The sequence below is a fragment of the Halichoerus grypus genome, chromosome 4 (genome assembly GCF_964656455.1).
Source record: "Halichoerus grypus chromosome 4, mHalGry1.hap1.1, whole genome shotgun sequence".
NCBI lineage: Eukaryota > Metazoa > Chordata > Mammalia > Carnivora > Phocidae > Halichoerus > Halichoerus grypus.
The window spans coordinates 191,000,062-191,019,493 of NC_135715.1; the positions used below are offsets into that span (position 1 = coordinate 191,000,062).

Here is a 19,432-nt window from a genome sequence, read left to right on the forward strand (position 1 = left end):
AGTGATATTGTTGTTTGACCTTCTTTCCAGGATAAAAGGAACTCTGAAATAAACGAGAGAAGTACAAGCAGAGATCGAAAACAGAAAGAAGAAGTGAAGGAAGAAAGCAAAGCAAGAGAGAAGGACAAGGAGAAGGAGAAGACGAAGGAGACCGACCGTGATAGACATAAAGATCCTGAGCGAGACAAGCACCGAGAAGGGGAGAGAGAACGAGTCAGAAACCGGGCCAAGCAGGACAGAGACCGAGGCAACAGGGACCGCGACAAAGACCTGGACCGCGCAAGAGAGAAAAGGAACGAGGGAGGAAAGGAGAAAGAGAGGTGGAAAGACCGGGAGAGGGAGCACGAGCAGGACAAGGCCCGGGACAGGGACAGGCGGAGGGTGAAGGACGGGGAGCACTCCAGAGACCCCGACAGGGAGAAGACCAGAGAGCACGACAAACCCGACAAAAAGGTAAAGTCCTGCTTGAAAACCTCTGTCTTTAAGAAGAGTTTGTGGTGTTCTCGAACGTGTTTCCCGTCTTTGTCGCGGTGTGATTGGGACTCTGCGTCTCTCCAGCACCGCGGTAAAGTGAAGCCACGCGGGCATTCCCCGTAGAAACCCAAACCGACACCAGTTTTTGCTGGGGTTCCGAGGTGCACTGTTCTCGCCTCGGGCTGAGTGTGTGCATTTGGGTGTTTTTTGAAGACAGGGGGCCCACTCCGTAGCTGCGTGAGCGGTCCTTCCGAGCCGCCTCGGTCGTGTGCCTGCTCCTGGGCACGGCTGAATTTACCAAGGCTCAGGGCTCCTCTCTAAGTCTTGTGGGCATTAGCAGATACATACAAGGCCTCTGTTACTGTAATTTTTGTTTAATTAAATTTTCAGGTAAATTTATGATTGGCCAGAAAATTTGTTTGGTTTCAGTGTTTTCTAAATGTGCAAGTTACTTTTGGGGTCACTATAGCTAGTTCAGGTCTCCGTCAGGGCTGGCGCTGCTCATGCCTGTTCTCGTGGGGACAGCATATTAGGAAGTGTCCCCGGAAGGCTGTGGGAATCTCTTGGTCTCCAGCTGCTAGGAAGGAGGGAGCGGAGGTCTGGAGAGGTTCAAGATGCGCCCACGAGACGCAGCGGCGTGGGGAGGGGCGAGGCCTGCGCCGGCGCTCGTGGCTCGTGCACCTGGCTCTGTGGCATGTTGTGTCTCAGGCTGGGACAGTACAGGGGTGAGGGGCCGCGGGACGGACCCTTAGAGAGCCTCGCGGTCTCCCATGAACGCCCTAGAGTAATGGGCCCCGTGAGACAGGTCACAAAAACCCGGCTTCCCTTAGGAGTTTTGGGAGTAACGAAGGCGTTCCCCATCTCTTGCCTCTTTGTAGGGGTCTGAGAAAAGGCGTTTCTCACCAGCCTGAGTTCTCTGACGCGCTAGCGTGCTCGCGTGTGTTTTCCTGGCGTGAGGCAGCCCCCGAGGGGGATGGCCTCAGCCCTCCAGGTTTTCCGACGAAGTTTCCCATGCATCACGTTCACGAAAATTGCTGATGCTGTGAGGAGTGTTTTTAATAGAAAGCTAATTCCAAAGAGAAGTTTTTATGGGGGGTCTGTGGGCTTCTGGAGCCCAGCGGCAGTGACGGCTTGGCTTCGAGCGTGTGGGGCCAGGGCTCAGGGCCCGTGCCTCTGCCCAGGGCTGGTCCGCGTCCGCCCGGAGTCGGCCTTGCATAGATCTTCCGTGGTGGTTTTGCTGGGTCAGCCCTTCTGGGGGGCAGCATCTGGGGGGCAGTGCTTGCCAGTGGAAGGACACCCCGTGTGGGCCACCTCCCAAGGGGGCTCTGGGGAGGCAGAGACTCCCCTCTAACCCGCCTCTGCTGGTCTCCACCCTGCGTCAGATCCCTTGATTCTCCTCCATTCGGTTCCCGCCTGGAAGAGACGCTGCTGGGACCTTCTCAAGCCCCTCAGGCGGTGTATGAAGAGAAGGGGAAGTAGTAGGTGTGTGCAGAGTGTCAGGTGTGGCGGTAAAGGACCAGGCATCCGGGCGGTGTGTGCGGCGCCCCTCACCCTCAAGGGGACGGCGGGGTGGGCTGTGCACAGCCTGGCGCCTCCAGCAGGAAGTTAGGGAAACGCTTCAGTGTTGAACTCGACAGTCATCCCTTGCTTTTCAGTCTTCACGGGGCACAGGGTCTGAGGTCTAGTCTCTTCTAGTCCTTACATTAGGACGTGTCGGTCAGAGACTTGACTGTAGCTATGAGCTGGGGTTCCCAGGTTTCCTGTACTTCCTCTCGGGAGTATTTCCCTTTTTTTTCTTTAACACCTCAAAATTTATTTATTTATTTATTTATTTTAATTTTTCTATTAACAAATAATGTATTATTTGTTTCAGGGGTACAGGTCTGCGATTCATCAGTCTTACACAATACACAACGCTCCCCACAATACATACCCTCCCCATTGTCCATCACCCAGCCACCCCATCCCTCCCCCACCCCCTCCCCTCCAGCAACCCTCCGTTTGTTTCCTGAGATTAAGAGTCTCTTATGGTTTGTCTCCCTCTCTGATTTTGTCTTGTTTCCCCTTTGCCTCCCTTCCCCTATGATGCTCTGTCTTGTTTCTCAAATTCCTCATATCAGTGAGATCATATGATAATTGTCTTTCTCTGATTGACTTATTTCGCTCAGCATAATATCCTCCAGTTCCATCCACATTGTTGCAAATGGCAAGATCTCATTCCTTTTGATGGCTGCGTAATATTCCATTGTGCATATATGCCACATCTTCTTTATCCATTCATCTGTTGATGGACATCTAGGCTCTTTCCATAGTTTGGCTATTGTGGACATTGCTGCTATAAACATCGGGGTGCACGTACCCCTTCGGATCCCTACATTTGTATCTTTGGGGTAAATACCCAGTACTGTAACTGCTGGGTCGTAGGGTAGCTCTATTTTCAACTTTTTGAGGAACCTCCATACTGTTTTCCAGAGTGGCTGCACCAGCTTGCATTCCCACCAACAGCGTAGGAGGGTTCCCCTTTCCTGCACCCTCGGGAGTATTTCCTGATGGAGAGTCTGAAGCTTTTGCTTGACGAGAACCCTCCATTGGAAAGTGCCCCCCCGCCCCCGGCCCCAGAATGAGCAGGGGCCGTGTTTCCATGGTGGCTGGTAGTTTCTCCTGTTCACTCCTTCCCACATTTCCAGATTCCCCATGTTTTACTGGGCGTTTCCAAGAGGTTTGGCCTCGGGTGGGCATCCCATGTGTCCCACTATTCCATAGCTTCCTGGGAGGCACCGCCCCAACCCCCTGTGCCCCCAGTCTGCCCCACCAGGAATGATCCGGACGGCCCTTTGGGATGAGGGCTGCGTACCAGCCACAGATACTCAGGCCTGGAGGGGGATGGATGCTCTTAAGGGAGGGGTGATCTTGCTGCTGCTCAGCTAGAAACATCTGGCGCCTTGATGTGTTTCTGGATGTAACAGATTTGAATAATTCTAGAATGTGACGATTTTTTTTCTTAACAGTCCTCAAGCTCAGGGGAGGTGTCTAAAAAGCTGCCAGATGGATCTTTGAAAGATTCCAAAGCTGAAACAGAGGTAAACTTTAAAAAATAATTTCAAGGGACATAAACCGTGGCTGTGTTGACGTGGCGACTGCCATGCTGTGGTCTCTTCTAGTCTGTGGAGACCGGGGGCTGGGGACGTGGCGCAGGCTCACGCGTGAGTCCCGGCTTCTGTGCTGGGCTCCTGGCTTTCCTCATATAGTTGTTTGACAGGTATGACGTATGGGGTACAAAGGGATGGGGGAGTCATTTGGGAGAGGGTCTGGTGGAGCTTCAGGTGAGTCTGGGAGAGGATCCAGTCACCAGGCAGACTGGGACAGCTGAGGTGCTGGAGGGATCCCTCTGAGCTCTGCTTGGCCTGTGTGGGGCCCCGTGGTGCGTGTCCTGTGGCTGGGGCGCAGCCGAGGCTGGGCCACATCATCTCCTCGTCTCCAGGCCATGGAGGTTAGACTCAGCCCAACTTTCCTAAAGCACTCTGCATTTTAGAGAACGCGTCCAGGCAGCTGCAGGGAAGACGGACCAGGGGCGGTGTGGAGGCTGAGGGGCCAGTTAGGAGGGCATTGTGGCAGGCTGAGCAAAACCTTATGGCCGGTGTGTGCTCTGTTCAAACATGTGTATGCACTCAGAATTGTCACAGATGCATGCGAGTAATTAGCATATAGCAAAGGAGATGGAGTTCTCATAAACACATCTGATAAGACGGTGCTTCTCAGTGTGGTTGGCGGATTGCTGGGCTTTGGAGAGCTTTGCAGAAAGATGGATTTCCGAATTTAGAGTGAAGGAGGCCTGAGTGTCCTCTGTCCACCCTCAGGTCTGGGGTGCTGAGCTGTGCTCAGCTGGTATCCGTTCCTCTTTAGCGGGTGGTGGTGTTCTGTTTCCTCTTTGTTCTTCCTCGCGCAGAGCTTGACTAGTAAATCTACTCCAGGCATTGCTGTGTCATGCATCAGCTAATTCTTTTCCATTCTCTTTTCTTTAAGACTGAGATTTCCACTAGAGCATCCAGGTCGGTGACTACAAAAGCATCAAAACGGCGATTCGAAAATTCAGTGGAAGGTACTGCAAATTTATCACATAAGGAGCTGAAAATATGGATATTGATCACAGTATCTGGTAGAAAGAACAGCCTGTGGCTAGAAGGCAGATCTGCCGTTGGGGGGGATAAACAAAGACTATGTGAGAAGGATGAAGATATGTCAATCTCTCTCTCTCTCTCTCACACACACGCACGCACACGCACGCACACACACGCACACGTCTGCGCGTACGTGTGTGAGCCCAAGACACCAGCGGCTGGTAGTAGCACCCCTTTGCTGGAGATCTGTTGCAATCTAAAAGATGCGATTGAATTTTAATTTTCCGGAAATGGTTATCAGTCACCCATGTTTCACTGACTCTTGTCATTTGAAGTGGTAGGCTGAAAGTAATCCCGACTCGGTGGCCAGCAAGAGCATCCTGCTCGTGGGTGACGTCATGCATTTAAAAAACAGCAGGACCGATCCCTGGGAGTCGTGCTACTGAGAGCTGAGGTTGAAGCGAACAGGCCTGGCCGGGGGTTTGCCCAAGGGTAGCACCGGTTCAGCCCGACCAACAAGCCGGATGGGGGGTTCCGTCCAGGGCGGGCAGGTGCTGCCGGGGGCCGGTAGTGTTGCAGGTTTTCAGGTGAAGTGTGAGGTTACTTTGAGTAGTGGTAGCGTCTGAAACATCGTCCTTTTCCTAAATGGTAAGAGTTAGAGCCGTACGGCAGGAGGGCCGCAGTTGGAGTTTGTCACGTGGACGTTACACTGAGACAGAAAGCCCCACTTCAGAACAGTACGTGAGGCTTTCACGAGCTTGTCCCTCTGCGGGCGTCTCTGGGGACCGGGCTGTTGGTGGTGTCGGCTGCAGGCTGCGCCCACCGTGCCCCCAGCCCTGCACCTTCTCCATGGCGTCCAAGGCTTGCTGCTGAGTCTGGGAGGGGAAAAACGAACAGTGCTGTCTCTTTTGAATTGCTAGTGCAATTGTGCAGTTTTATGTGTGTGAGTAATTTGTATTGGCTCCTCGGGCTTGTCTGTTCTCTGTGGGATTCCTCACTGCTGTGATGGCCGTTTCAGTGTTGTTCTTAGTTGGCACAAGCTCACTGTATGTTAAGGACATCCGCCAGTTTGTCTCCGCCCCGCCCCCCCCCCCGCCCCAGTTCATTTCTGTTCATTATGTTAGTTCCTGATTTGCCTGAGTGTTTAATTTTTATGCATTGGAAATGGCCAGTCTTTTTTTTTTTTTTGTAGTTTGTCCAGAGATTTGAGAGATGAAGATTTGTGTTTTGTCATGCGTTTTTATATTTAATCTTTTTAGTTATTTCTTATTTTAATTCATGGTGTAAGGTGATGCTCTCCATTTCAGAGTAACTCACGAGGTGTTCCAGAATCATTAATTTTAAGCCCTTTTATGTGCTTACTCTTCCAGATTATTTTAAAACCATTGAGTCAAATAATCTCCCCATCCACAAACAGAGCTAATAAATTTATCAGGATTGAGTTGGACTCTAAGTTAAACTTATGCTTTCATTATTTGGGGAAGGTTGGATACTTCTGATTCCAAGTTAGTATGGGAGTCTCCCTATGCATGTGCTGGGCTGTGTCTGTTAGTCATGGGTCACGACAGTTTGTTTTTAGTTTGTTTAGAGATGGCATCTTCTTTCCCTTCCCTGTTTCTTAGTGATGATTGCTGGAGTGTAGAAGTGTCACGGACTGTGGTCACTGCACCGCAAACCTCACCTTGTATTCAATCTTAGCCCGCAGTTCTTCTGTTGAATTGTGATTTTTTTGTAAGCTGACAATTGTTATTATCTTCTTTTCTAATAACTCGGGGCGTGTGCATCTGAGTTTGCTGGCGAGCTTGTGCCATAGGGCTCCTTTTCTGTGGCCTCTTAGAGAGAGAATTACAGAGGTTTGCCGGCTTTCTGAGACTAGCTTTCCCCAGCTGTCGATAAGCTCATGGACTCTTTCCTTCCCTGCCGGCGAGCTGGGCGTGGACCTCACTGCACATCCTCCCCCAGCACGGCTGGTGCTCCACCCTGACCTTCTGCCTTACTTAAATGGGCCACATTTGGGCGAATGTCCAGCATTCAGAAGGTGTAGGAGGCACAGGACCTCCATGTTCTGCCCGAGGGGAGAAGCCTTGCATTTACTAGAGTGTGGGGTATCATGTTTGTTAAACATATTTAGAATCTTAAAGCTATTGTAGAATCTCTATAGAATCCAAAAAAGTTTCTTCATAAGAATATGATACTTTTGGCTTATTATTAAGTAGCACATTATAGCAGAATAATGTACTATGAGTGAGTATACTATGCAGAATTACAAATTAACCTTAATACAAACTTTAATTATGCAATTTCATATCAGGAAGAAGGGACTCTAGAACCAGTGAAAATAGTCTTTCCCCTGAAAAAGAACATAACTCTTCCTACAGTAAAGCTAAGAAGGAGCATGCCGTGAAACAGCTCGGTAAGGTGACGCAAGCCCCAGTGGAGGCTGCGAATGTCGGGGAGTCGGAACCTTTGCTTCCCTTTGACCACCGAGCTGGTGGAGCCCTGTGGGTGGAGCCCTGCTGGATGCGGGGCCTGGGCCCAGAGCGGAGCAGGGGCAGAAGGGCACCTAAGCCCTGCCCGCTGAGCTCTGGGGCCACCCCAGCCACCTGCCCATTTCCTACAAGTCAGTCACGGGCTGGGATTGTCCCCTTGAGTCTTCCTTTATTTGTTCTGCAGATATTTATGGCATACCCGCCCTTCTGGGGCACATAATGTGGAGGGACAAGTCAGATAATCAGGAGACCACAGGGTGTACACTTTCATGTTAGCGATGAGTCTTCTGATGGAAAACGTAGCCGAGAGGGGTGGGGATGTAGGGGCGGGTGCACAGGCAGAGAGGCTCTGAGGAGGGGATGTCTGGACAGGGAGTTGACTAGGGTGAAGGAGGACATGCAGGTGTCCAGGAATGGGCAGAGGCCCTGAGCTGGGGACAGGCTTGCCTGTTTGAGTGGCAGGAGGCCCAGCAGTGAGGCTGGGCGGGGGGGACGAAGAGATAGAAGAGGCTGCACGAATAGGCAGGCCCGAGGTGTTGGGCCACGGAGGCCGAGAGTTTTGTAGTGAGTGTGAGCAGAAGTCCTTGGAGGACAGTAAACAGGACAGAGGCGTGATTTGACAGGTGTTAGAATCATCCCTGTTCAGAGCGGAGAGAGGCAAGTACAGAGAGGCTGGACAGCAGTTCGTGTCCAGGTGAGACTGACGGCCGGGACCCGAGTGTCACTGGTGAGGACGTGTTTGATGGAAGGGATGACAGAGTGGCTGGGTGACTGGGTGGCCCTTGTTAGGAGAGGGCACAGCGAGAAGATCCGTGGAGGGGTCTGGGCAGCCACGTGGTGCTGTTGCTGGAGTGCGAAGGCTTTGGGAAAAGCCGGTTGCTGGGATGGGGGACAACGCCACGCGTTCTGTTTCCCACAGGTGGGATTTCAGGTGCCTGCAGTGCAGCCCAGTCGTGTGTCAGGACGAGAGCGGAGCCGTTTGGGGAGGGAGTTGGGGCGACTGAAGGTGAAATCAAAGAAGTTGGGGTTTTTTACATGGTGGTCTTTCCTGCCGTCACATGAAGATCCATGTGAAATTAGTGTAGGGGAGTGTGGAGATAAAGATGGTGAACCCCAGAGCCGGCCAGGACCCACGGGGTCCTGCTCGGAGAGCGCTGGGAGGGAGGAGCGGCGGTGGGGGGGCCTTCTGTGACCCCGGAGGGGACGAGGTAGTGGGAGCCTGGTGTAAACCCCTGTTTGTCCCGACCAGAGCACCCGCATATAAAAACTTCTACAATGTTTTAATCTGTCGTTAACCATTTTACGTCAGGAAGAAAGGAAGATACTATTTCAGCTAAAATGTTAGATCCCATAGTGTCTGGATTAAATCATGAAGCAGATCAGGAAACTGCCACTTCAGAAATCGGTAAGAAAAAGGTATTCTTTAGTTTACATTCCTCACCACCTTGATATGAAATATTTACCTCTCAGCATAGTTACATATTTTATTCTTCTAACCAAGAGAGAGTGAAGATCGGAAATGACTTATATGCCACTTGCTTTAACTTCCTGAATTATATGATAAGGAATATTAACTCAGTTTTAGTTAACTTTTACATGCTTTTCTATGTGTAACTTACTTTTGCATCTAGATCAAGATGCTTTCTTTATCTTGCTGTTGGAATTTTACAAAATGATGTGGGTGGTCAGAAATGGTCGTTCAGCTCTCCCATCCTGCTTTGCTGTGTTGTATTAAGAAAATGCCCCATAATAAAGATTTTAAGGTGCTTGCCAGGGCGCACTGGGGAGGTTGTTCCCCGGGGCTTTGCCCTCTTCTGTTGCGGTGTGCGCACGCATCCTCGCCTGCTGGGGTGGAGCAATGAGACCTGTGAATCGGGAATTTCAATGGGGTAATCCTGGATGAAGATCAGTATTTGCTGTCTGTGATGTCAAACTAAATTCTTCAGAAATATTAAAAATCTTGAGTGACATTTAGGGGAAAATATAGTGTAAATCTTCGCTCCAGGAAAAGACAAAAATTTGTCTAGTCTAGGCTGAACTTGTATCGCTTTGATTTTTGAAAATTCTGCGCCTGTAGCTAGAATAATGGTAAGTGTTGAATGCGAGCGAGTGCTTTCCCTTTAAGAAGTTGAGCTCAAGAGCAGGTGTGTTTGTAGGCAGCTGCTGCATCCTTGGCTCAGCAGGGGCACAGCGTAAAAGGGGTCCTCTTAGAAGGCCGTCCTCTTAGAAGGCGGTCCTCTTAGAAGGCGGTCCTCTTAGAAGGCGGTGTTGACTGATCTTACTCCAAGCAGGTCAGCCTTGCGTGGTTTATCTAGTTCCTCAGCGGTGTGGGGTGACCGACTGGGAGGTGCTGAAGGGGAGCGGGATGGGTTCTTACTGAGGAACCTTCACCGCGGGCTCGCAGGGTGCAGTTCACCCGCATCCTGTGAGAGTGTACGTGTTCCCTCCCTGCGGGAGCCTCTCCCGGCTGCGGGCCGGTCCAGCCCGGTCCGAGCAGGGAAGCACCGGGCAGTCCCTGTGCAGCAGGAGAGGACCTGGGTGGTGCTGCCCCTGTGGGCAGATCTGCCCTATCCCAGACCAGCGGGAAGATCTGTTCCTCCCGTTGCCGCCTCTTGGCCTTGAGCTAGCTTCATGGGTACGTTCTCTGAGCCACAGTGACCTCGTGGTAGGTGGGTCTAGAAACACCTGCCTTGAGACTCAGGGAGATGTCTCCGTACCGGGGCTGGTGTGTCCCAGGTGTGCCTACTGGATCTGCTTTGTAGATCCTACGTCAGGTGAGGCGTGTCATGCTGAGATGGTATCATGGATTTAAAATAAAGTGCACTGGCTATTCAGACATGTACCCTCACTTTGTAGACACTAGGGACAGCTCAGTGTCCAGGGAGCGGGAGCCCTGCAACACCCCTGGTTCTCAGTGGAGAGCTCGGCGGACATTCGAGCGGAGCCTGGTGCCACCTAGTGGCCAGAGAGGGGTCCTGCACCCTGGCCCCAGCTGGTCCGGTGACCCCTGGCGCCTCCTCCCCTCCCCCGCCCCTGTCTTCACTGTCCTGCCAGTCACAGATGTCACCTTGTGCTGCCAGCCATTTGACTTCTGGGATTCAGGGTTTGTCAGCGGTTGTCACAGTTGCTGATATTCTCGTTGAGTGTGATTTCCAGATGCAGGGCCTGGGTCGGTCAGGGAGCCTTTCCTCACGCTTGCCCTTCACCTTGAGCTGGTGCTTGTAAGCCCCGCCCCCGCTGGGCCTGCAGACCTGGGCCAGCCTGCGCCTGATGGCGGCCGTGCGCTTTGTCTTTCAGGGATGCTGAAGAGCTCAACAAGGAAATTACCCACTGCTTTCTCAGACACGAACCATTTCTTCCCTGCCCCCTCGGAATGCCCGCTGTGTGATGAGCCTCGTTCTCTTCACAGTCGTTTGACGGTCCGGGTTCTCCTGGAACCCTGTGCCTCCATGTGTCTTCACCTTGCTTGGGTCCCGTCACTCATGTCTGTTTTATTGTGTAAAGTTTTTTATTACGAAAAATGCAGAGAAGTAGGAAGAGTGATGAGCACCCTTCGACCTCTCACACGGATTCAGTGGTTCTAATGTCTCGTCATATGTGCTTCATCTAGAGCCATGTATTTTTATGAATGATTTCAAAGTGTATCAAAACACCCTAATGCTTTAAATACTTCAGCCTGCAGCTCAAAAAACAAAAAAGACCTGCTCAGACACAGCCACAACATTATTGTTGTCTCTAGCGGGATTACTGTTCCCCAATAGTATCGAAATCTTAGTGACTCAAAAGTGTTATTTTTCAAAAAAAAAACCAGGATTCCATTAAGATGAACACACTGTATATTTTTTATTCTATTTGTCTTTTTAAATGACTCGAATCTCAACAGCCCCCCCACCCTCTGTGCGCCCCCACCTTGCCCTTTTAGTCTCGCACACTGGTTTTGGAAGAGATGAGGTTGCTTGTCTTGTAGAATGTTCCACCTTCTGGACACGTCCATTTCCTTGTGATGTCGCTTCACTTATGACATTGCTCTCCCCCTCGCTTCTCCCCATGTTTCTGTTTGATCTAAAGGCCTCATTAGATTTGGGTTGGAACATCTGGCTTCGCTCTGACCCCTACATAGGCAACACTGTGCCTTTATCTTGTGTCCTATCTGGGTGCACTGGTGTTTCTGCGTCCCATAACAGGGTGCTGAGACTGATCGCTGGGCCAGGTGGAGCCCCTCACTTTAAGGCCTGGTTATTTGTTCGCATTTACAGCTCACGGGCACAGTGGGAAGCTGCTTGGGGCTGTGTTGTGGGCTGTACCTGGTGAGTCTCAGGGATGGTAACTGACAGATGGGCGCTTGGCCAGGCACAGCGCTCCCTGCTTTGTAAAGCACAGGATCTCTTTACGAGAGCACCGTAAGCTGGGGCAAACTGGCTCGGAAGAGGCGAGGAGCCTGCTCAAGGTGCAGCCTTGGGGCACTGGAACTTAGGAAATCAGGACGCCAAGGCCCACATCCTTACCTGCCAGGTTCATTCATTACTGATAATTCAGACGACAGATTTTTTTGCCAGTTCATAATAATTTTTATATTTTATGGGTGTATTATTTATTTTCTTTAAAGCTGTTATTTGGCAGACTGGTTAGTCTGTCCTCTATGATTAAGAATTGATTGTATATTATTAAAATTATTATTATAGTATGTATTATTATTAGTATTATTAGTTGTAGCTTGTTTTTCTGTTGTGTTTGTGTATCAGAGTTTTAGTAAAGTTTAAAAATATTAGGAAAGATGTTAAAACAACCATCATAGGCCTCTCAAAAAAAAAAAAAAGAATGCCACTAGACATTTGAAGAGAGGAAATGGGGCAGAGTGTCATCAGTCCCCTCCAGCTCTGGACAGAAGTTGTTGCATTTGGAAGTTACTTATTGCGCTGGTAGGTTTTGAACAGTGTAGGAAATTTTTGACATTTTCAAATAAAATGTAACAATCTGAAATTGCATGTTTTCTTTAAAAATAGATAATCTACAATTGCCAAGTTTATTTTATTTTTACATTTGTTTTAGAATTTAGTATTTCATATTGATTCTTTGGCTACCTTAGATATCATAAATAATTACTTGAATCGGGCTGTTTAAATTATCATTTTTATAGATTGAAAAAAATTTCCTGGGGCGCCTGGGTGGCTCAGTCATTAGCGTCTGCCTTCAGCTCAGGTCATGATCCCAGGGTCCTGGGATCGAGCCCCACGTCGGGCTCTCTGCTCTGTGGGGAACCTGCTTCTCCCTCTCCCATTGCCCCCGCTTATGTTCCCTCTGTCGCTGTGTCTCTCTCTGTCAAATAAATAAATAAAATCTTTAAAAAAAAAAAAAAAGAAAAAAGAAAAAAATTTCCTTGGAAATTATGTCATCTACTGTATGAAGTTCTATTACATAAATTCAGTTCTTTGATGGCTAATGATAGGTTGATTCTGATATAAACTTTATTTGAATACTTTTAAGAAATTATAAGATTGTATTTCAGGAAAGGGAACATTTTTCTAACTTTATTTTTGTCTCCTGGTTTCATTTTAGAGTGAGGGTCCTTTAGTGATGGGTTAGTTTTCTACCCTGAGTCCTACCACATTAAAAATCTTTTCCTTCAACACCTCCCTTCCCCCCCTTTATTTTTAATATAAAAAATGTTTTATTTCTTGGGTATTTGATATTTTTTCTATTTTTATAGACATTGGCCCATTAGTCAGTAGTTTCATGAGGGTTCAGGAGCTTTCAATATGCCAGAGATATTTTTCTTTTCCTCTTGCTTTGCTGAAATTGTCACCTATCTGCAGCTTCTCAGCTGGGCCTGGCTGCAGTGGGGAGGTGGGTGGAGATGGGTAGTGTCAGGAAGGTTCTGGAAATGGGGGTGCAGGGGCCAGTTTGCTTTGGCTGTGGGGACCCCATCCTCCTCCTGGGCTGAATGAGCATGGGGCCTTCTCATACTCCGGGCACCCCTTCCCTCTCCTGATCCCACAGCCGCAGCTGGGAGGAACATTCTTGGTGTGAGTTCTCAAAAGCTGCCTTTGGCCAGTGTTCTGTAAGCTCGCAGTGTGGGAGAGCGTGGATGAGTGTGTGTGCTCTCTGTTAATGAAGCCATAGAGGACCAGCCTGCTGTGCACATCGTAATGACTCATTTTAAACTGTTTTCTGTCAGGAACAAAAGAAGCTAATACTAACTCAGCTAGTGTTTCAGATGATAATTCAGCTAGTCTGTGGCGTGAGAACGTCGAGCCAGAACCAGCAGTGAAGCAGAAAGGTAAGAAGGACACCCTCTCTTCACTCCTTTCCTGGTGAGGGAGCCTGAGCCGCTCCACACGCACATGGGGGCACCTCTCTCCCCAGAGGGCGGCGGCCAGAGCCACGGGGTCCCTTTGGCTCTCTGACGCACACGGGGTCCAGTCCCTGGTTCTTCACACCAGCAGGACTGGATGTGATGAAGGACCCCTTTTTGCCCTTTTGCATCAGCTAGGGTGGGGCACGCTGTCCTTCTGTGGCAGCACCGGCCTCTCCCGGGTCCCCAGCGCTCTTTCGGAGGTAACGTGCGGAGCCCAGGTGGCGTCGGAAGGCCCGGAAACCAGCTTCAGAGTCAGTGCTGGGGAGTCCCACGGGCCGAGCCGCACACCACTCAGATTTCACCCAGATTTCATGTTCAAAGAGGACTTTGAAGCAGCTTGAAACACAGTCCTGACCCGGTGTTTCTATCTGTCATGTTTTCTGGGTGTCTGAAGTTGTGCGTCGGTGAGATTCTGCTTTTGGCCTAATATTCTCAGCACTTACACTGTGGTGAAGCACACACGCGGCGTTTGCCGGGGCCTGGAGCTCCTCGCAGGCTTGGCGGGGCACCGGCGCCCCAGAGCCCCGCTTGTGGGGAGGGCTGGTGCCTGTCAGTGTGTGTGCACCGAAAGGTTTGCCGACGGCCTGCCGTGTGCGGTGGGTGCCCCGGTGAGCAGAGCCCGCCTGGAGGACGCCCTGTGCCGTGGTCTGGGCCGCCAGGGACTTAGGCCCGGGGTGGGGCTGCACAGAGCCTCCCGGCGGGGGGCGGAGCAGGGGGCCAGCCCCTGCAGGAGGCCCTGCTGCTGTCGGCGTGAGCGGCTCAGGCACGTGTGGGTCACATCAGCTTGGGAGGCTTAGTGAGCAGCCCAGGAGAGAGTGGCCTGGGCTGGCGTGGGCGGTCGGGGGACGGGCAGGTTCCAGGGTGCTTCAGGCAAGGTCTGCACCAGAGATGGCGTGTGAGTGGCCAGGGGTCTGGTCGCCAGGGCGAGAGAAAGAGGCTGAGCTGGTGACGGGTCCAGAGAAGACCTGAGTGTCTGTGAGGCAGGAGCCCCCGCCGAAGGGTGGGAGACTCCCTCTGTGAAGGGGGGCCTGCTGTGTGCACTGTCCATCCGGGTGTCGGCCTTGAGCCCCAGCAGCTGCACATGAACCCGCAGTCTGTCCCCAGCACTGATGCTCTGAGACTGGAGGAGAGCCCAGCGGTCTGGACTCCAGGGCCCCAGGCTGCACGGCGGCTGCCACACGCTGGGCTCTGCCAAGTGCACTCCAGGTGGCATGGCGTCAGGGAGAGGCCCTGCTGCCCAGGGTCGGGCCCAAGCCCCCACTGCTGTCACCCCATCCTTCTAGTGGCGCTGTCCAGAAACATGATTTCCAGGCCCCTCCTAACCCGCAGTTCGTCGGGCTCTGTGGGGGCGGGGCCTGTCCTCTGCTCTGTGCAGTGTGACCCGTGGGAGTTCCTGTGTTCCGTACACATAGTCCTGTAGGGCCCCCCGCTTCCCCTTGCCCAGAAGGGCCAGAGTTCTGAAGTCTGCCCCAGCAGACAGACTGAGGTGTCTGAGGAGCGCCGTGTGTCCTCAGGGTAACCCGGGCCCAGTCCTCGTGCGTGTGAAGGGTCCCTGTGTGGAGGTGGGGCTGTGGTTTATGGGGGGCTGCACGGCAGCTCCCGGGGGTCCTTGGCTCCGACTTGGACCTGTGCCGTTTTGTCGCTTCTGCAGACGTGGTCCTGTGTCTCAGGTGTGTCGGGCAGAGAGTATCTTCTGTGACCTTGAGTCTCCCCTCCCTACAGTGCTCCTGCTCATTTCCTGGGGGCCACATAGGTCCCATTTGTCCCTAAAATGCAGCACTGGAAGGAGGAGGTAGGCCCATGGGGAGCTGGAGAAATGTCCTCATTCAGGAGCTGATGGAAGAGCTGTTGCTGACGAGCTAGGGAGGGAGGGCCCTGGTTGCTGTCACCCCGTCACGAAAAGGGCGTCACACCTTCTCGTCCCTCACGCTCCCTGGCTTATCAGCTGTTGCCTCATCTCGAATCTCTCTCATTTATGTCTGTGACCTGCTTTCTTCATACTCCTGTTGCCTCTTTTCATTAATAGCATTTTAGAATTCAAAGTGCGCTTTGTTCTTTGTCTTTCGATCTTTGAAAATAAAGTGATGGCAGTGGGACCCTAGGAAAGGCTCTGTGTTCCCTGACTGGTGCCCCGTTACTTAGTGTTTGTCCCTAGTCCTGCTACTCAATACACTGAGCTTTACCAACACAGAAGTCGGTTTTCCGATGTCCTTTTTCTTCTTTTTTTTTTTTGCAGGCGGCTCCCCGAGTGATGCAGGTGAGGAACGGCCTGAACTGAGTGTATTTGGTATAAATTGTGTGTGTGTGCGTGTAGACACTAACATGTACTGTCAGATTTGTTTTACACTGTGAGTCAGTGAAGGTAATTGAAGGAAACGTAACTCTACCACTGTAAGATTTAATTTATAATTTTTTTTTTTTAAAGATTTTATTTATTCATTTGAGAGAGAGAGAGAATGAGAGACAGAGGGCACGAGAGGGAAGAGGGCAGAGGGAGAAGCAGACCCCCCGCTGAGCAGGGAGCCCGATGTGGGACTCGATCCCGGGACTCCAGGATCATGACCTGAGCCGAAGGCAGTCGCTTAACCAACTGAGCCACCCAGGCTCCCTAATTTATATATCTTATGTTCTGGAAGAATGTATTACGATTCTTTCCAGAATAAAAAGTATATTTCTAAATTCAAAGTCTGATTTTTCTAAATTACAAAGTCTGATTTCTAAAACACAAAGCCCTTTTACTTAAAATGCAGGAATAAATTTAATTGCCTTAATAGTTAGGGGTTGTTACTTCCTGATTAAATCTTTTTATTAAAATGAAGAAAGCTTTATTCAGATTATAAAAACAATTTGATATATACCCAAAGTAGAAAGTTTTTTAAATGTAGAAAAATATCAAGAAGGAAATGAAAAACACTTTCTAACCTAAATGAATGTTCTTCTAGAACGCCCATTGTGTGTGTGTGTGTGTGTGTGTGTGTTATTAGATTCGTTACTGTCCTCAGTTATGTGTTAGGACGGTGACACTGTTTTATGCAAAGGGTCTGACGAGTGACTGCCATAGTCTGCTGGCGTGACCCCCCACCGTCACTAACACAAGTGGTGGTTGGTGAGCATCTTGACACACAGGATCACACGCGTCCATCCCTCTCGGGTTGTATTTCCTTTATGTTAAATTGCTTGACTGGATCAGCCTACCTTTTGAATTCTATTTCTTAAGAAATTGAACCAGTTTGTATTTCCAGGGTTTGAGTGCACCCATCTCCCCAGATCTTACCGAATCTAGATAAGAAATGTGTTTTATCTTCATGAAAATGATAGATGAATAAAGCTCATTTATATTTGCGATTATTTAATTGCTGTCTTTTCAAATACTTATTACCTGTTTGTGTTTCTTCCTTTGTGAATTGCTCACTGGATTGTCACGGTTCAGAAGGAGAAGTGGGACCTTCTGGCCCGGAGAAGCCCGAGGTGTCTGAGAGTTCTGAGCTGCCGAGTGAGCTTCCAGCCCACATCAGGTCCGTGGGCTCCTGTCCAATGCCCAGGCTGCTGCCTGCTTCTCTCCGCACCTTCTGCAGTTTGTTTAGTGCTTGAGCTCAGTTATGAGGAAATACTTGTACAAAGAAAGCAGAAACCATTTATTTAATTTTCCTCTACTGGGTATAAGTTACTACACATAGGACATTTTAAAGATTTAGGGAAATTCATAATTGTGGTAAATTATGTTTTGATTACTGAGAGTTACATGATTCCTTTTTGAGCCTTAAAATTAATGAAAACATAAGATTAAGAGACGGATACTTTTAAACCTGTCAGATTAATGGAATGTTCTTAACATTCTGCAGACTGTGTCCCGACTAGCATGTTGATGGTGGGAAATTAGCAGCAACATTGACCTGGGTTTTCTGTCGTGCACTTTTAATAAATGTGCAAGTGTGTCATATCCCCTTTTTGGTTTCCCCATGTTTGGGTTTAGAAGAATACCTCGGCCTGGGAGTGCGAGACCAGCACCTCCCCGGGTGAAGCACCAGGACAGCGTGGAGGCACGGACACCGGACAGGTGAGGCCTCCTCTGGGAGCTGTGCTGGGGGGGGGGGGGGGGCGGGGCAGGGGCAGGGCCGCCGCCGGCGGGGAAGGAGAGGAAAGCCGGGTCGGGCCCTGACTTCAGGCCACACGCCGACCACACACTTCAGTTAGCTGAAGAGAAAACGTGCTTTACAGCACATGGGGAAATTATGCTTCGAGAGAAGGTGGGGGTGGATTTTCTGAGCATAAAAGCAATGAGGGAAAATTAGGAAAAAAAGATTTCAAGGTTTAATTGTACAAAAATGTAAAACAAAAGGTCAGAAAGTCCTAAACGATATAAAAGCAAGCCACAGACAGGGTTCTCTAAGTGTTACAAATATCCCTGTGGATGTAGTGTGATCTTTAGAGGAAAGTACAGAAAATCAAAACCAAAAAATAGGAAAATAAAGCGGGCTGGACCAGAGTGGTTTGTGATAGAGCAGAGACAGGAATTGGAGACAGGTGTGGCCCTGTTGTCAGGGATGTGACGGAAGGACACCGTAGGTGGCGGGAGGGATGGTGTCGGGAATGTGACTCGCTCCTGTTTTTGAGATGAGAAGACTGGTGACGGGACCGATCCAGTGGAGACGGGGGATTGCTGCTGTAGGGGCCGCAGGTTGGGAGGGTTGTTGGAACAGTGTCCCCGAGTGGTGAGGGGACGCAGAGGGACTGGCTTTGGAGAAGATGGTGGAGACTTGGCGTGTGGGTGAGTTCTGGAAGCTGAGTGCCCCCTGGAGCCCCACTTGTCTTGTGAGCCCAGAGCGAGTGTGGCCGGGGAGGCCTGGAGCTGCGCTCCCAGAGAGCGGGCATCTGCCTGGGCTGGAGCAGAGGGTCCTCATCTGGGGTCGTGTCCCCCCCGCCCCCAGCCTCCTGTGGGGCCGTGTCTGGAGACCCTGTGTAGCGTCAGGACCGGGAGGGCCTAGAGGGAAGGTTCTCGGCATCTAGCTAGGGAGTGGGGCAGGGATGCTGCCAGACATCCCCAGTGGACAGGCAGCCCCACGAGAGGACCGTAGGCCCCGAGGTCTGTGGTGCAGCGTGCGGAAGCAGGATGCTGGGCCGCCTCCGGGTGCACGTGGGGTGAGGTGACGGGAGTCAGTGTTGCTGTGGACTTTGTTCTCCAGCTGTGGGCAGCTGCTGGGTGCAGGCACTGGGCGGGCACAGAGATGGAAATGCGGGCGGTGGTGGTCCAAGGGTGGGGAGCTCGGATTTGAGATTGGGGCTTGCTGCCAGTGGCAGCGCCCAGGGTGACCCTGGGTGTGTGGCTGTGATGGACGCAGGATGGTGGCAGGAGGGCTTGGGGATCCTAGAGCCAGGCTTTGGGAAGGACCACTTCTCAGTTAGGTCAGGGGCAGTGTTGGCAGCCGGGAGTGCAGGGGGATGCCTGGTGGCTGGCAGGGGGTGGCAGTAACAATGGGCTTGAGGGCCAGAGAGGCTGGTGGTGTGGCTTCAGAGTTGGCAGACGTTAGAGGGAATAATCTGGAAGACAGTAAGCACAAGGAGAACGCTGGCCCTCCCTCTGGGCCTGGCCACGGGAGGGTGCTGCTTGAGGCAGGGGAGAATGGAGAGGGCTTGCTGATGAGGGATGGTGGTGGGAGGGGCTCGAGGGGCGCAGGGCTTGGGAGAGGTGCGGGGTGCGGTGAGGCTGGCCCTGGTGGAGGCAGGACGTTGCTCGTGAGGGTTGAAGGGCCCAGCAGAGGAGCTGAGGGTGTTTGGGAGAAATGTGCACTGTTTTGAGAGCTCATACGCAAGTGCACAGTTTTCCTCCTGACCTTGTGTGTTGTCCTGAAGCAAGGGAGAGGGTGTGCGTGTGTGTGTGTGTGTGTGCACGCGTGGCCTGTGTGCTAGAGCGATCGTAGGGCAGGGGAGTTAAGGGCACTTGGTAAAGCGTGGTTATGCTAAGCTGGTAGGAAAGAAGTGAAGGCAGGTGGGGCTGA

The 19,432-nt window shown here is 51.1% G+C and overlaps 1 protein-coding gene across 5 annotated transcripts in view; it reads left to right on the forward strand.

The window, feature by feature from the left end:
* The window catches only part of TRAF3IP1 (TRAF3 interacting protein 1), a 73,559-nt gene that overhangs the window by 6,008 nt on the left and 48,119 nt on the right, over positions 1-19,432 (forward strand). For 3 of the 5 annotated variants that reach the window (XM_036086441.2, XM_036086440.2, XM_078071541.1), the window contains exons 5-11: positions 31-453; positions 3,483-3,554; positions 4,498-4,573; positions 13,257-13,358; positions 15,673-15,693; positions 16,867-16,951; positions 17,410-17,493. In XM_036086441.2, the coding sequence (XP_035942334.2) occupies positions 31-453; positions 3,483-3,554; positions 4,498-4,573; positions 13,257-13,358; positions 15,673-15,693; positions 16,867-16,951; positions 17,410-17,493 (863 nt within the window). The remainder of the gene's footprint in view (positions 1-30; positions 454-3,482; positions 3,555-4,497; positions 4,574-13,256; positions 13,359-15,672; positions 15,694-16,866; positions 16,952-17,409; positions 17,494-19,432) is intronic. The other 2 variants (XM_078071540.1, XM_036086442.2) reach the window with 2 other exon arrangements.